This window comes from Scomber scombrus, chromosome 23, assembly GCF_963691925.1.
Source record: "Scomber scombrus chromosome 23, fScoSco1.1, whole genome shotgun sequence".
NCBI classification, from domain to species: Eukaryota; Metazoa; Chordata; class Actinopteri; order Scombriformes; family Scombridae; genus Scomber; species Scomber scombrus.
In genome coordinates this window covers 5,181,459-5,199,558 of record NC_084992.1, presented here as the reverse complement: position 1 = coordinate 5,199,558, position 18,100 = coordinate 5,181,459, and the positions used below count along the sequence as shown (strand labels likewise).

At 39.3% G+C, this 18,100-nt stretch overlaps 1 protein-coding gene across 1 annotated transcript in view; it reads right to left on the bottom strand.

Annotated features, from left to right (window-relative positions):
* Positions 1-4,223: 4,223 nt before the first annotated feature.
* Positions 4,224-18,100, bottom strand: part of hdac8 (histone deacetylase 8) — a 40,653-nt gene continuing 26,776 nt past the window's right edge. The window contains exons 10-11 of the mRNA XM_062444867.1: positions 17,294-17,399; positions 4,224-4,484 (exon numbers count right to left, since the gene is read on the bottom strand). Of these exons, the coding sequence (XP_062300851.1) occupies positions 4,462-4,484; positions 17,294-17,399 (129 nt within the window). The 3' untranslated portion in view covers positions 4,224-4,461. The remainder of the gene's footprint in view (positions 4,485-17,293; positions 17,400-18,100) is intronic.

The following is an 18,100-nucleotide window of genomic DNA, read 5'->3' as shown; positions in this document are numbered from 1 at the left end:
TCAAGTGTGTTCACACTGAGAAGTATGGAAAAGTGCAGCACTATGATTACCAGGATGGTGCACTCAAAATGGTCAAAAACTTGAGACACTTCTTGTCCTCAGTGGTCGCCATCTTGGCTCCGTAGCAGAAGGGGAGGGACCCCTTTTCAAACAGGACATGGCGGCCAAGGATGTTGTAACTACAGTGAACATCACCATATTATACAAATGTAAATTCTACATGTGTTTTTTACACTAAGCTCCACTATACTGTTGTCACATATAAGCCATCAGTAGGTTTTATTGGGTTAATTTAGCAGTCTGTAATGATTTGGTACCACGAACAATAACACTAGCTTGCTAACTAGCTAATTTCTGGTAAGTGTGCAATGGCCGTGTTTGATTTGACACAAAACAAACCTGTCAAAATGTGCACACCACACAAGTACATAGTGTACACAGTGTCCTAACAGAAGTATGGGATTTGAGACGCAGCATGTGACATAATAATGTTGGTCCAGTGTTTTAAGCGAGACTGATGACATGGGAAAATTTTGGTATTAGAAGACACGCACAAACAACAAAACATTGGCGACATAAGCTGCAGAACTCCATTGCTTTTGATGCTTTTTGGTACTTTTTCAGTTTGACTTGGCTACATTTCCAACCGTAAACAACTGAAAGACCCGAAAAAAGGGTTGCACGGGTCACGACGGAACCTGATCTCGGCTTTTGCTTTTTGTGAAAATGCAATCCAGGGATTCCAGCGGTGCCCTGAACCCTCTCAAGGGGCCTCAGAGTTTTTCTAATTTGACTCCGTGGAGAAAAGAAAACTACATAAACACACACAAGTCTCTCACGTTTCTCATGTTTACAGCCGCTGCACGGTACCGCGTTAAAACCCCACCACCCCACTCCACACCCTAACCCTCCTCCAAGTTTATGAGATACAATTTCAATCGTCTCTCCTTTTCCGAACTCGTAAACGGTGTAATGAGTTTCATTTGCTTCGGCTACATTGGGCTCAAACCGCCGAGGTGACCGCAGCAGTGTTCATAAAGATCACAGGGAATCCTCTCTCTCTCTCACACACACACACACACACACACACACACGCTCAGTTCACTTCACTTCTGTTCAGCACATGCCAGCCAGCTCTTGAGTGGTGACTCCTACATTTGGTGTGAATTTCCAGGCCATTAATTTAAGGAACATCACCTCTAAAGGAAACTGCCAGACATTTGTGGTTCCTCTTTCAAACGCTCTCCATTAAAGCCTCTATTAACTGGCCCACACTGCATAAATCAAAGCTTAAAAACACTGCAAAAAAGACACATGACAACAACATGGTTCTCCTGTCTTTTATTTCGGCAAACGCCCCGTGGTATGTACATCAAAACTTCCCAACTGTGTGTGTTTAAAAAAAAAAAAGAAAGTCATTCTGGATAACAAAAAAAACATGAAAAAGAAAGAAAAAACAAAACACTTAACATGACTTTTTCCTTTGGACAGATGAACACCATTCTGAAATATTTCTACCACATGAACCTGGAGTCAATTTTAAGATCTCAAATGATGAATTTGTGGTTTTGTGAAAACTGACACATATATACACACACACACACTCATTTTACTTTGTTACTTAGCTTTAAAAGTGTTTTTTTTTCTGGTCAGCAGCTTATTAAAAGATACAAGGCAGAATATTATTTTAGTTTTTATGTTTTTTTTTTTAATTTTCAAGAAAAATAAAACAAAGAAAAGATGTATTGAAGGAGCTGTAAGCGATACCGGCATAGTCTCATCCCTTCTCCCCGTGCTGCTACATGAACGTACAGCTGCATGACTATTAGGCACAGCAACGACGGAGAACAACTAATCCTTAAGGCTTTCTGTCCTCGAGCTTCGGGTTAGATTTAATGCTTTAAAAACCGGCTGTCATGAGCCACTGATGGTCAGTACCGGTGCCTGAAACACTAACCGGTCTCCCGAAATTGTTCTCCTTCACTTTAACTCAATTATGCTCCCACAATGAGCTGCAGACCGGTGGGAGTAGAAGAAAAAAGCTGGTTGAAAACAGTTAAAGTCCAACAGAGAGGACTGGACCCACATTAAAGACCTAACACTCCATATCAGCGATGGCTGTTGGAGTGTAGAGATATTTAACGCTAATATTAGCCAAAACGTATCGCTTACAGCACCTTTGATGCCTGAAAATGTTTTTAGTTAGTTTCATTATTCAGAAACCCCAATAGTCACAATCACTTCTTATTGGATGGAAAGCCCAATAGTCTAACGGCCCTTTATCCTGAAAACAAAAGCTCACTGCTCTGAAGGCCTGGTGCTCCAAAAATGAGCTCTCCTGGAGTTTCCCCCTTAATCTCTTTGTGTATTATGAAGTATAAATGCAAAGATGTTGTGTTTTAGTCCGTTTAGTGCATGTTAACTCTTACTCTAACCCAAAAAACAACAGAAGGTAGACTTATGAGAATGCCTCACCGTAAATAATGGTAGCGTCAGCACTATGGATGGGATCGGCATTACTGAACACCAACAACTCCAGACTGTGTATTGTTGGAGAAATGGGCGTTTGTTTTCAGGATAATGGACCACCGGACTAAAGGACTTTAGATTCAATGGGACATTTTTTGAACAATTGGGGTTTCGGCATAATGGGCCTTTCGGACCAATGGGCATTCCCCTACAAGCAAGAGGCTTGAAGACTTTACTTAAGGTCCACTAACTAGCTTTTCTGGAGATTTTGCATCCACATCTCACTGTGGACAGTAGTAAGTGGTATCAAAAGTAGAGTTTAATGCTGCTTGTGTTGAATCTTGGTTGGTTGGTTTGGTTTTTGTCAATGTCAATAGATCACATGTACATCAGCTTTGATAAGATTTCGTCCCCATCTGTGTTTAGATGTGTTATTACAGAAAGTGTATGAAACCCATAACCAGAATTTTCATACATTCTGTCATAGTGTGATCCCCAAAAACCCCCTCAAGACCTCTGGAGGTTCAAGAACCCCATTTTGAGAACCGTTGCATTAGAGGATCTGAATATTTTTGGTCACTGTTCAGTTTGACGTGCAGCGGTTAAAGCTGTGCATTACGACTCTGCCACATCACAAACACTACAGCTGGGAATTAAACAACATTTCTCTGTTTTCCGCACTTCCCCAGACGGCGGAAATAATCGAATAATCTGTTAAAACCGACAAAAAAGAAGGCAATTGTTTCCTATACCTTTACAGAACATCTGGGAACATTATGGCTCCTTTTAAAGGAAGCTGGAGTGGAGATTATGTTTGTTTATTTCTGTAAGAGAAGAACCACATATACTGCACACTGAGTTCTTATGCATTTTCCATTTTGGAGTTCCTAATTTTCCCACAGATTCCCACGAATGCATTCAATGTTTCAAGTGATAAACTGGAGTAGAAGTGGAAGAACTTCAAGCAGTAGCCATTGTTGACCTCTAATAAAATGCCAGATTGTTGTGGGATTGCTAGATTCTATGTAAAAACCTTCTTAATGTTCATATAATCATTTTGTGTGTCTACGGGGAGAAAAAAAAAAAACCTCACACACACAACATTTTAACTTTCCCTGCATTTTTTCCGTTTAAAATAACAAACTCTGTCCAGATGTTTAATTTGCAGATTTTTTGCCCAGGGTTCACAACAATGTGGCGGAGCAAATAAGACTTCTAAAAATCTGTAACCAGCTATTTTCCAAACTTTTCCAGACTGTTTATTTGTAAACTTTCCAAGTGTATTCTCGAGACTTGTGCAATTCATTGCACATACCTTTCTAGACCAGTATATATATATGTAACAAGGCATTTTTTGGGAACCTTGCTGAGGGAGTTTCAGTGACATTTTTTATTTTTTTGTCTGTTTTAGTGCTTATCTTGCTCTCAAGGGGATGAAATCACAGCAGCAGCACCACGGTGAAAAGTGAAACCTGACACCTGAAAAAGTCTGTTTTTTCGTTTAAGTTGAAAAATGTCCCGACTGATAGGATGCAAGCACGCAAACACATCCCCTGATAAAATATCGAACGCACCGACTGTAAAAACCTGCCGCAATTCTGTTTTACATACACACCCTGAACACACCGTAGACTCTCTCATTCACACACAACTTTTAACAAAAAAAACCAAAGGATTTAAAAACAGTGAACATTGTACAGCAACCACATCACCCCCCCAACCCCCCCTCTCCATCCCTCTCTCCGCTTGTTAAACTCTTTTCCCCTGGAAACACTCAGCTAATGTTTTCCAAAACCCTCTCTCTCTCTCTCTCTCTCTCGTTTTCTTTTTTTTCCCTCCCTTCATCCCACACTCGTTCGCTCCGTGCCTCGGGGCCGAAGGGGTCCGCTCCATATTGTCTTCATTAAAGCCGCCGAGCGTCGACCAGGTTTGGAAACATGGTGTATGTGTGGGTATGTGTGAGTGTGTGGAGGAGGCTGAGGCTGCCGGCTCCTAAACCACATTCTTTAAATTCCCTGTAAACAAGAGAGAGAGAGAGAGAGAGAGAGAGAGAGAAATGAGAAGAGGGTTGGTGGTGGTGGTGGCGGAGGAGGAGGAGGGGTGTTGGGGGGTTCATGGGTGAACACACACATACATCCAAACACACACAAACAAGGGGAGGACTGACAAGGAAAAGGGTCAAAATCATCACATCAAGTGGGATACAAAAACAAGGCTAAATACACATATGAGACACCAAGAGAAATCAAACCAAAGATGGAAGCAGTATGAAGGAGACACATACACCCCCCCCCCACACACACACACACACCCACACACACCCACAACACTTGTGCCAATGAAAATGCAAAATAACATCTGGCCGAGGTAAGCCCGTCGATCCCGAGGAAATACAAGCATGCAAAAAAGGAGGGGAATTGATATGGAAATGACAACGTTAAGCAACACAGCAGGTTCATTTGCATGAAGACACGGATTGGTTTCCATGTCTGACACACACACACATAATCACACACACATAATCACACACACACACACACACACACACACACACACACACACACACACACACACAAGGCTTTGGCACAATAGCTGCATTATAAAGTCTAGTCATCCGTTTACTTTATATGTTACGCTGCAGACAATGCTGCTTTGTTTCTCCTATTGTTATGTTAAATTGGCTGATTGAGAAAAATAAACATTTTGCACACACACACACACACACACACACACACACACACACACACACACACACACACACACACACACACACACACACACACACAGTCAGTGGATGAGTAATTGCCCTGACGCAGCGAGGGGAGGATGTCCTGTTTGTTGGCTATTGTGGAGCTGTCAGTGGAGTCCTGTCATGTTCTGCCTGTAGCGACAACAACAACAGCAGCTTTGCGCACTGGAAAAAAAACAACAATCTGTTTTAATGCTTCCATGTGTTTTCAGGATCATTCCCTCTCTCTCTTTCTCTTTCTCTCTCTGTTTGTATCCTCGAGAAGGTTAATCTGGCAGTTTAACATCATCATTCATTTTAATAGTTGGGTAACCGTCCAAATTTAGATCGAATTTTAACCACATTTCCAGATCACTTGGGGAAAGAAAAGTTTGAAATTAAGGCAAGTTTCCATCCACCGCAGAGTATTGGGAATTAGTTCATTCAGATAAACAGCTGGTGGCACTGTTTTCTTAAAGTCGAGGCCATTAATTCATTTCGGGAGAAGCAGGAACAATGAGAGGACGTAGCATTGGCGGTGAAAATTGGCATTGCACAATTGTCTACTTAAGATAAACAACTATATCGTCTACATAGATGATGATCTCAATTTTGAGGAACCGGAAACCACTGAGGACACAGATGTTACACAGAAGTACACCCTTGTTGTAGCATTGGCAAGCTTATCGCCTTTTCATGCATCTTGGGCCAAACCTTTGCCATCTTCTATCCAACAGTTTACTCATATAATACTGCAACTCAGGAGAAGTCACATATCTCGACCTCCGTACAGCTTACTGCACTGCCGCTGAACATTGGTATTGCACGATTGTCTCCTTTAAATAAACAACTGCATCATCTACATAGAAGATGATCTCAATTTTAAGGGTTATATATTTATATGGAATTAAAGGTAAATAACTCTGTCCCGGAATCTGTTTCCATTGCGCTTTCCCACTACTTTACAAGCATAAAAACGTTTTCGTGACAAGAATTTGTGGAAATTTTGTGGAAATTGAAAATGTGGTAATAGTTGCGAGTAGTAGAGAAAATTATAATAATACATAGAAATTACATGAACCAAGTGCTTCACATTAAAAAAGCCTAAAAGGAGCTGCATAAAATCATTATTGATATTGTAGTAAACCCCTTCCTCATCATATTATGAGTCTTAGTGCACTACTTCTGGCTTTTGATAAACCTTTAAATTACTGAATGCATTCCCTGCATAGCGTCAACATGATGGTCTGGTTTCATGAAAAATGTCCGATCGGTATTTCACCGCAGAGAAACAAAAGCACATCGGCTGCTTTGGATCTGTGGTGTTTGTGCGTCCACAGAAAACAGTTAGTTATCCCGATGTTTCATTTTTCTTTCTTTCAGCGGCCTGCCATGTTTGCATGCATACTCCAAACCACGTGTGGAACCAGAAACTGGACATTTCAACCATTTATCTTCTACTTTTTTTTTTGTTAAGCATTTTGTTGGCTTCTTGTAAACTATGCATTTCATACATTCTCAACAGTATCAGTTTGTGTAAAAGTGTGGAAAACTGAGTCTTATGCAGCTCGAACAGGGGCATCAAACATTCAGCCAGAACCGGCCGAACCCCAGGGGTCCAATTTGGTCCACGGTTATTTACAACTGTTAATAAATGGTTTATTAATGTTTAATGTTTACAATCTAATTAATAACTCACTTACAGCCATTTATTAATCCTTTATAAGGGTAGACTTATTGTAAAGTGGTACCCATACTATTTTTAACTGTGTTTTAAGGAGACTTTAAAGCAGGAGTATCAACATATCAGAACCAGAACTGGCTTGACTTGGACACATTTTATCAGTATCTCTTACCAGTTTATCCCTAGTTTATTATAGTAAAGTTATAGTGTGTATTATATGTATAATATATTATTTATAGGTTAGTATGCAAAGGTTTTACTGGTTTGGCCCACTCCAGATCCAATTGGACTCCGAACTAAAATGAGTTTGACACCCCTGAGTTAGACTAATACATTGTACTTAATGTATTAGTATATTATATAACTAAAACTGGCCCACCAAGGGGTCCAATTCGGACCTCTGGATAACTTTGCAAAAGTGAATTTTTTAAATAAAACACACCGCTATTCTCACTTATTCTCACTCTCCATTCAGAGTCAAGACTTCTGATCTTCTCGTGGACGTCCGGGGTTATTATGCAATGGTTTTAGTGGTTCTGTCCACTCAAGATCAAATTGGACTCCGAACTAAAGTGAGTTTGACACCCCAAGGTAGTATATTGCACTTGGTAAGTTTTTGTGACATGAAATGTTTCTAAAAATCAGCATCACACCAATTTGTTTGCCTATTTGTGTGTTTAGTTTAGTTTTATATAATCAAATCCTAATTTACTGGAGTTTATTTGGCCAACCTAACTATAACCACTCCACAAAGTTAGCTGGTATGCTCTAGAGGACACATACATCTGTTCTAACAGTGATTTTTCTTCCCTATGCCACATCATGTCTTTATTTGTAGACCTTTCATACAAGAGATGCAGCTCAAAGTGCTTCACATTAAAAGGGCCTAAAAAAGGAGCATAATTTGGACTGTTTGTGCACCAGAAAAGCTTTTTTTATGAACCATAATTACAAACACAGCTACACAATTGATTCCTTTTGGGCTGAATACTTGTTAGCAGTATGTAAAAAGCTCCAGCAGAGTTTTTGGACGAACGCTCACATTTCATATATTAACTTTTTTTTTTTTTTTTTTTTTAAAGACTACCAAAAAGGCAAATAAGAACAGATAGTTGCTGACTGGGTCTCTGGGGCAACGGCTGCAAACACTGCAAAATGTCTCCGCTGTGACAAGGGTAGAAGTCTCTATAAAAATCATGATGTGTGCAAAAAACTGGAAAACCGGAGTGGAAAACAGACTCTACAGCAGCAGCACTGACTGAAAGATGGCTAACAGGGAAATATGTCTCACTCTCACTCTTTGTTTCTTTTTTTAAAGTGCTGAAATAGTTGATAAATTGATAGAAAGTCATGCATATTTATTAAATTTGGTAATTTATCAACAAGAAAATGCCAATTTTTGGTTATAGCTTCTCGAATATGATGATTAGCTGCTTTTTGGGGGTTTTATCTCACTGTAAATCAAACAATCTTTGAGGTTTAGACAGCTGGTTGGACAAAAACAAGCAATTTCAAGATTACATTTTACATATTTTAACAATTAATTGAACAATATTATTAATAACAATGAAAAAAAAGTTGCAGACTGCCTCTGTTTCCCCTCTCATTTCTCCTCCCTCTCTCTCGCTCTGCTTCTCTCTGCTTTCCAGATGTAGACAGTAAATTCTGGTAAAGTGACGAGCGTCCACGGGGGGCTCAGATATTTACTACCTGCAAATGTTAATCTATCACAGCATCTGTGGGTGGGTTTTATAACTGCACGGGTATATTTCTTAGGTGGTATTTTTTCCCCATTTTCACTTGCTCCAGCTTGAAATGTCTACATATCTCTTTGGTGAATGTGGCCTGTTTTGTGTCCTGAGTGTGTTTATTGTGTGTGTGTGTGTGTGTGTGTGTGTGTGTGTGTGTGTGTGTGTGTGTGTGTGTGTGTTTGTGTGACAGGACAAGCATGTCGTCAGCGTAGTGGAAGATTAACGAGCAAGAGGAGCAGGATGTAAAGATGCTGCCATATTTCCAGGCTGACGCACACACACACACACTCTCACCCAAAGATAAAGTACAGTTGCGTAGAAAGGCTGGGAGTTTATATACACACAACCACACAAACACACAGACACACACAAAAAAGGTCCCCATGGAAATCACGCTACCAGAGTCTCGTAAACACGGGGTAGTGAATACACAAACAGCCGGACAGCTGCTGCAGCCTCTGATCATCACCTAATAAAAATCACATTTCAATTAATTACAGACTTTTAACGAGCCAGAGCATGCAGAGAGAAACAGAAGAGAAAGAATGAGTAACTTCCCCTAAAAAGGAAATGTTTTTGATCTGCCTTATTTTATCATCATCTGTTCATCCTATCACATATGTTTACTGACAATCTATTGACTGACCAGTTAATGGGAAAACAATGACAAAAGCCAAGTTATTTCTAATGCCGTTGAAAGAAACATTGACTGGTCAATAAAGGCTCTTTAATCACTTTTGAGCAATCTCGACTTTTCAATAAAGAGATGAAAAGAAAAAGTGCCCTTTTAATCATTTTAAATAACATCCTCAGTCAAATTGTGCACCTATTTAACAATATACTAATGCCTTTTTTCTATTCTTCAATCAAAATCCAATCATGGTTTCTTCTTGCAAAATAAAATATGATGTGTGCTTATTTACGCTTTATCCAACCAATGTTAACCAATAATATCATGACATTTATCCATCATTAGTTAGATAGATAGAAGTTAGATACTCTCTAAATGCTGTTTCATCTGGACTTAACGTGTCACCAGAAGTTCAAAAATTGCACTTAAGTTCAACTAAAAAGGTTAAATGCTGACATTAGCACTCAAACTTAATAACTCATACATGCAAAATGTTATCTTATTATTATTATAGCGTGCATTTCAAAACCTGGGATACAAAGAGTGCTAGAGGAAGAAAGATGGAGATAAAAGAGAGAGAAAAATAGGATTAGTAATGTTGGTATTCAGTTAAGAGTAAAGCTGAGCAGCATTCCCTTCATATGGCACAGATGGTAGAAATGATGATTTGTGAACACTCAAATTGCCAGACATATCAGGATAGTTGTCTGCTTGATGAGTTTGGGGTTAAACATAGTTTGTGTGTCTATTAAATGTGTTTCTAATTACCCTGAAAGAAGAAAGCGGTGAACATCTATTTGGTTTTCAGGCAGTGCAAGTTAGAAATTGATAATTATTACGGTAACCCCAATATGATATGAATTTATTTATATTATATATTATAATAATATATTATATCTATAAGCAGGTAAGCTCAGTGGAGGCTCTTTTGCCAGGGAGACGATGTGGCCAAGGCAGCAGCATAACTTAAGATAAGGCACACCTGTTTTACTTGGCTGAAACAGTTCCAGGTGAGGAGATCATGAAGCCAACAGTGTGTAAAGCTGTCATCGAGGCAAACAGTGGTTACTATCAGGAATTTAAAATATAAAACATATTTTTGGTTTGTTGAACACTTTTTTTGGTTACTATATATTTGGTATTTCATAGTTTTGATATCTTCAGTGTTGTCCCACAATGTAGCAAATAGTAAAACAATAAATTAAGAAATAAAAACCCTTGAATGACCAGATGAGTCTAAAAGTCTGACTGATACTGTAGTTTTACTAAAGGCTAAACATCCATTAAGCATAAACATCATACCAATCCAAAGCAACATTAGCAATATCAATAATAATGTCCATGATGGTCACTGTAGGCCAACTTGATACTGGAGTTTTGAGGCTGACATTACAAAGCTTTAACTTCTATTTAGTAATATTAGTAGTATTATTATTACTACTTTATTCTTATGATGTTGTTTTGGTAGATGAGTCAGTAAACAGTTGCCTATTTACTCATCTCACCGAAATGGAGCCACGTTATGTTGAAGACTCACTAGAGTCACATTGTTGCTATAGGCTACACCGGCTGACAAAAGCAGAGAAATTTCCATCGCACAGTCAGCTATTAAAGTCAACTGTATGTGTTTCTTGGTAATATCTAAGCTTATGGTGTGTTCCAGTTGTACTCGAATGTCAGAATTTCCGAAATTCCAGTGGGAAATTTCAACCTGATTCACCCCTGAAGTCAAATTTCCGACTTGGAAGATTGGATAAACCTCGCCAGCCCCAACCTCAAAATCCATGAAACATAAACATTGTATCAATCCAAAGCAACATTATCAGGTGTCCTTGATGGTCATTAAAGGCCAACTTCATACTGGATGTTTGAGGCTGACATCGATAATAATATTGTAAAGTTTTAACATTTTTGTGGTAGATGAGTCTGTAAACAGTCGCCAGTTTACAGACACGGAGGCATGTTGTGTTGAAGACTCATTGGATGCAAACAAATTGATGCTATAGGCGACACCAGCATTACAGTTGTACTTGGAAATCAGAATTTCCGAAATTCCAGTTGGAAATCTCAACCTGAATGACCCCTGAAGTCAGATTTCCAACTTGGAAGATCGGAAGAACGTCACCAGCCCCGACCTCAAAATCCATGATAGCAGCTCTGTGCATCAACAGGGTGAAAGTTGTAGTAATATCCTGTTTGTTAGCAGTTTTGTCTTATTTGTGTCTCATCACAAATTATTATGTATTATTTGTGTCTATCAGCGCGATCCAACATCTATCTGTGGACTTGTTGCTACGGCGATTGTATACGCAAAATACACCTTAAAGTGTTTTATCGACTGGTAATGGCCATCAGTGGCTAACCTGGCTAAAACTGGTTTTCTGACTTCTTGAACTGGAACTCGATGTCATTCCCAGCTCCGACTTCCAACTTTCGAGGTAAAAGGAATGTAGCGTTAGAGCCAGGCTACATGTAATAATAATAATAATGAATGTGAATGTGGTTTTTCCTCTTGTGCAGCACTAAGGCCAAAACATTTGCCCCAACAGTGGTAATAATCTGAGAAAAATACATGCGTACATTTTTGACTAAGTAAAATATTTTGTGTATGTCTTGCATTGTTTCCTGCTCGTACAATAGCGTGAAATTATTTTTTAAGCACTAAATGTAACAATAACACGAGTACATATTGTGTAAGTGTGAATATTGTGTCAGTTTAACTTATGGGATCGGGAGGGACACAACACATGGTGAAAAATGAAAGGACTTTTTTTTGGGGGGGGCGGGAGGGGATTATCACTCTAAGATTCAGATCTTTACGGTTCATTCATGCCAGCAGACAAAGCAGATGTGGGCAAACACACACACATACACACACACACACAAACACACGCAAATACACACACACACGCTCGCCCAGTTTCTCAGGGAAACCAGTGTTTATAAGCAGGACTTTGTTTCCAAACCAGAGAAACGGTTATCCACCCCACAATGATGTCATGTGGATATGTTTGCCTGGAGGTGTGTGTGTGTGGGTGTGTGGGTGTGTGTGTGTGTCCCTACTCTGCATTGGTGTGTGTGCATTAGTTAAGTTAGCAAACATGTAGGTGAGTCTTTCTTTAATCAGAGACAGAGACGTTTAAAAAACGCTCTTGCTTTTTTTCCAGAATTGAAAAATTATGATACCCTCACTACTCGTTGAGGTTTTCGGTTTGGTTGTTTGTTGTATCGTAAAAAAAAAAACCCTGCTTTGTGACAAAACAAAAAAAAAGAAAAAGAAGCTGTTTCTAACTAAATGAGACATGACAGAGTGCAGTATGTTGGTATACAGAAGAAAAAGAAAACCAGAGAAAGAGAAAAAAAGAGAGAACTGAAAGAAAGAAAAAAAGAAAGAAAGAGAGAGTAAGGACGTAAAACAGATGTGACAGGTTGAAACTAGGACTGAAGAAAAAGAGGAAAGTAGTGGATGCAAGGAAGGAAAAAGGGAAGCAGGGCAAAAAATCCCAATGATTCACATATAAGGTGGTGAAAAATTGAAGTTACAAAAGATTTTTAACATATTGTGACGCTTGAAAGCCATAAAATCAAATGCATCCTATCAATAATTAAACATTAAGTAAATCTACTTTGATTTTTTTTGTGTGTGAATTGAATTTTTTTGTTGTTTTCTTTTTTTTCTCCCTACAATTGAAGTACAAAAGAAAAGAGAACAAGAGATCTGATAAAAAGAGAGGAGAAGCAGATGGGACGCGGCAGCCCAAACGCACAATTTTCCCCCCGCGTTTTCTCTCCATCTTTTTTTGGCTTGTCTGTAATTCATCCCTCCTCCCTTTTTATTCCCTCTATCCATGCGTCCGTTCATCCACCCTTTTCCCTCTGTTGCCCCTAATAAAAGCCGTATGACTGGAAACCAGCGATACTTTCAGCCCCTCCGGTTGTGATGATTTAATGCGAGCCAACAGACCAACTGAATTTCGGCAAATAAACTCCTGTTCCCCTGATTTGATGTGACCTGGAGTTTTTCAAAGAGGCTGAACGTAATGCTGTTTGGATAAACCCCCTCTTACATCCAACGGGAGGTGATTCTTTTTGTCATTGTTTGTCATTTGCAGCAGTAAAAATGACTAGTTCTGTCTGAATTTATCACATTTTTACATAAAATGTTGGTATTTTTTTGGTACTTTCTCGTTCCAACGGAGCATTTTTAAACATCTTCCTCACTGGTCCCACCTCGTAGTCGTAGTTCTGACAGTAAAAGCTGAGCATCACGAAAGCTACACTGTTCAGTTTCCTTCTCTGTGTGTTGAATATTAGCTTTGACGGGCGTTCGAGCACAATCTAACCGTCGGTGCGCCCATGCAATCCGTGTTTCATCGCCCTTGGAAATGACTGTAATGTGCAGATAGTGTCTTTTTCTGGTGTTTGTGCTGCAATATTGAAGTTCGTGCCTTGAGTTGCAACAGTGGAGGCTTTTTGGCAGACTTTTTCGCAGACTTTGACTTGTCATAGTAGGAAAATCACAGGTGTTACTTATAACCACATTATGATGGCTCTGTAACTTTTTTATTCTCCTGTTTTGTCTGTCTTTATTTTATATTATTGTCAAATTGACAACAGGTGTTAACTCTAAAATTAGGTATAATTTCATTTAAATTACTCCTATTGACCATAATTTCCAAAAAATATGTGTAAAACCTGGTAATAAGTTGTAAAGAAGTTTGCTAAAAAGAATTGGATTGTCTTGATGCATTTTATGTTTGATGTAAAGCACTTTGAATTGCCTTGTTGTTAAAATGTGCTCTACAGATACATTTTCCTTGTCTTGTCTGTTCTATTCAACCGTCCCCGGTATGCAGTATGTGACAGCGCCGCAGCGAGCCAGCATCAACAACAGCACAACCCAAAAAAGCAGCTAAATGGAATTCGCTCATCGTTCAGTTTTGATTATTTACACGTGCGCTTTCCCTACTGTGACATGTCATAATGTCTTCTATGGCTGAGTGTAGTGCCGCCACCCCATATAAAAAGCAGATGTTGTTTGGCACTGGAAAGCTTTAAAAAAAAAAGAAAAAAAAAAAAAAAAAGGAAATGTTGAGGAAGCAGGTCAGCAGGCAGAGGGGTGTGTGCAGAAAACAAACAAAAAAAAAAACATAAAAAGATGGAAGTTTATCAACAAATATATTAAAGAAATGTCGGCAAAAATCTCCGGAAAATTCCACTGAAATAACTTGAGCTGAATGAACAGAGAAAAAACAAAAACAAATCTGCTACTAATTCTCTCCTTCCATAGACTACATAACAATTAATGGTATTTTACTGTCTCAGACTCACCAAACTTTAATGTACCTGCTCAGGTGAGTACAGGCTGAGCTACAGTTAACCGAATATTTTTCCGATCTTTTAAACAATGACGGAAAAATCTGAATCTGATACGTCATTTGGATAATGTACATTGAGTGTGATCAAGTGTAGCTTTAAGCTATTCACACTCCTGTCCAGTTGGTGGTGAGTACGTGTATTAATGAGCCTTTATATAGTCTTCTCTTGTCTTTGGTCTCACGTGAATTGCGTCGTCGTTTAGGTGACTTTAGCCGTCGCTACATATGATAACGAAATGTCGTGGCAGCTGAGTGACTGAAGCTTCTATAAACAGTTCGGTAATTGTGACAGCGTTGATAAACAAGGTGAAAAAAGAGGGACTCATGCGGTGGAGGATAACACGTGTACAGAGAGGATTTGATGAATGTTCAAGGTAAGAAGGAGACAAACTTCAGTGAGGTTTTACATGATGGCAGACGTGCAAACCTATTACATTTTGCACAGAGACTACATCGCGGAAGGAACTAAATCTATCAAAAAAACCTGACTACTTTTGGAGCATGTGGGCATCAGTGCTGACCTCCACACTGGACTTAACGCATCTCGCTATCTGGGTGCGTTGAAGAGCAACAGACTGGATGCTTTTTAAGTGTCTTAAGAGTCTTTGACCACAACGGTACACACTGCCAACAATTATAAAAATGTGAAAATGACAGGTAATAATAGATTATGATGGAATTTTAAGAGTCTGTCCATCGAATTGACGGACAATGAGAAAGTCTAATGCAACCGATGGTCATAGGTGCACCAAGTTAAACAGTATGGCTCTCATGCAAGAAGCACATACAGAACAGATTAGCTTATAAGAGGCAGGTACGAGTGATTTAACGACTTTATGAGGTTTAAGCAAATTTGTGGCATTCATCGAATTTCTCAATTTTCTCTTTGGTATGAACAAAATTCACGAATGGTCCAAATGCGTCGCACAAGTTGTGGCCAGATAGTCTCTTTCTTCTTTCTTCAAGAGGCTAAGAAACAGTTACTGAACTTGAATTATAATGTTATCTAAATGAATTTGGAGTTTAATTAATAATTATAAAACAAACTTCATCATCATGGCTGCTGAGTTACTGAGAGGGTTTTTAGATTTTATTTTTATTGCCTTATTTTGGCTCACTATCTTCTATATTTCAGTAGTTGCTTGGAAACTTGTCTCAGGGTCTTTCTGCAGGGCTCTCTGTGTCATTTTCTGCAGCAGCTGACTGAGTGTAATATCAGGGCTGTAATAGTCTAACGCTCTCGTCTAATATCTCTGTGACTGTCGCAGCCCCTCCTCGACCGCCTCGAAATATTAGTCACGGAGCGCTTAAAGAAAGTTGCCGACTTGAATCCGGGCGAGTAAAGTTAATCAAAGAACGAGTAGTGGCGGTGTCCTTGAGCGAGTCGCTTCATTCACAGTAAAAAGAAAAGAAAAGAAAAAGAAAGAAAGTGCCGGGTCAGAATTTATTGGATGAATAAAAAGTAACTCCCTGGATACCTTTAAAAAAACCAAAAAAACAACTAAAATAGCGTCTTAAATGTAAGATAAACAAAGCCGAGAACAACTTTTATGTGTTTGATGTTTTTCAAGACGAAGACAGTTCTGACTTTTGTGGTTTGGAGGAAACAAAATCCATCTGTAGCTTTCATCACTGCTTAATATGTAGCTGTAAAAAAATTATCTTTTCCTTTTATAACATGACATTTCAACATAGAACATGTTGATGTGAGCGGGATTTGGGATTCATTTCATTCTCTCTCCTCTCCAGAAACCACACAGTTTTTTTTTTAGCACCTTTTGTTAAATCGGTAACTGCTGCGTATCCTGTTCAACAAGCCGGATCGTCGTCTTTTACGAGACACCGAATAATGAAAATCAGACTCTTTTTCTTTAAGAATCTCTGCCATATTATACAGCTTTTTAATGTTCGGAAAATGAACTCCGACTTCTCCTCGATACGCTACCTCGCCCGTTTCTGTTTCAGCGAGTTCCTGACCTCCCCTCCCTCCTTTACAATAACTCTCCCGCTGCTCAACTCTTCGCCTACGTTTCACCCTGCTGGAGGATTTCTCCTGTGTGCTGCGGGCTGTCAGCGCCAAGACCAAAAAGGCCCGGCGTTAGACTTAACCACACACTCACACACACACACACACACACACACACACACACACTAATAGATGAATATACAAACACACACATAAAGGAACATATAGAAAAAGAGAGAAAAAGATGCAAAATGACAAAAAACAATCCCACACGTATCACGACCCAGACTCTGAATGAGAATGAGGAGGTTGTGGGTAACGCAGCGGGGTCGACAGTGTATTCACCCACACACACACACACACACAAACAAAAGGATGTTAAGAGCCGCAAGGAGGGCTAAAAAAAAAGAAGAGAAGAAAGAGAAGACGAAGAAGTCATGCTTTTATCCCACACAGAGATGTATAGAAACAAGAACAGACACATGACTCCACACATGAAAAGAGTCGTGCAGAGACAAAAAAGAGGTTTTAGGTGAGCGAGGGTTCATGGAGGGAGAGACACACACACACACACACATATATACACACACACACCTGTTTATCCCCCCTTCCCCTCCTCCCCTCCTCACACAAACAGATGCACCTGTGCACCCACCCAAACACAGTCGCTTTACACAAACACACACCTTTGATGGTGCTGATGACCTGGTCCAGGTGTTTGGTGTCGTTGCGGTCGGGTCGACAGCTCGGGCTGATCTCCAGCGAGTAGTCGGGTCCGTACTCTGTGAAAAACTAACACAAGCAAACATCACGTCACAATTATTATTATTATAATAATTATTATCAATACAGCTTCTGAATTTATGTGTTTTTCTTTTAAATGTGACATATGAATTCTCCTTCTTTTTTTTTTTTCCTTTCGTATTCACAGTCATTCTTTTCATCCCTGCACATCTGCGCACAGCCTCTGCAGCCCAGCGCCAAAGTACACTTTCTCCTCGTTGTCTCTTTTTTAAAGAATGCAGCTGTGCTTTCCTGGAAAATTTCAGGCTTCGTTTGGAGAAAGAAGAAATGGATTGTGAAACTGACTGGTGATGAATATTTACACAGGATTTTAGGGATCATTTCTTTAAAAAAAAAGAAAAAAAAAGAAAAATGAAAGAAATGCAAAACAGTGGAAAACATCAAAAGACTCCTCTGTCTCAACACAGAAACCTGTCTTGACTCTTCAGCCAACACATCTCCCCTTTTTTTTCTCCCCATTTGGTGCATTATTTAAATTCATTTAAAGGAGGACTTATAGTGGGAATAGTAGTCAAACCTTCAGATGGACACATGTTCCTTATATTTTTTAACTCAATGTGTTGTCTAGGAGTTGTATTGACACAATCGAATGTATGAGACAGTCTGTAGATAAAAAAGGAAAAAAAAGAGGTTCAAGAATCATAGAAGAAAGGGAGCCGCAAATCAGTCAAACGTCCAACTAGACAGCT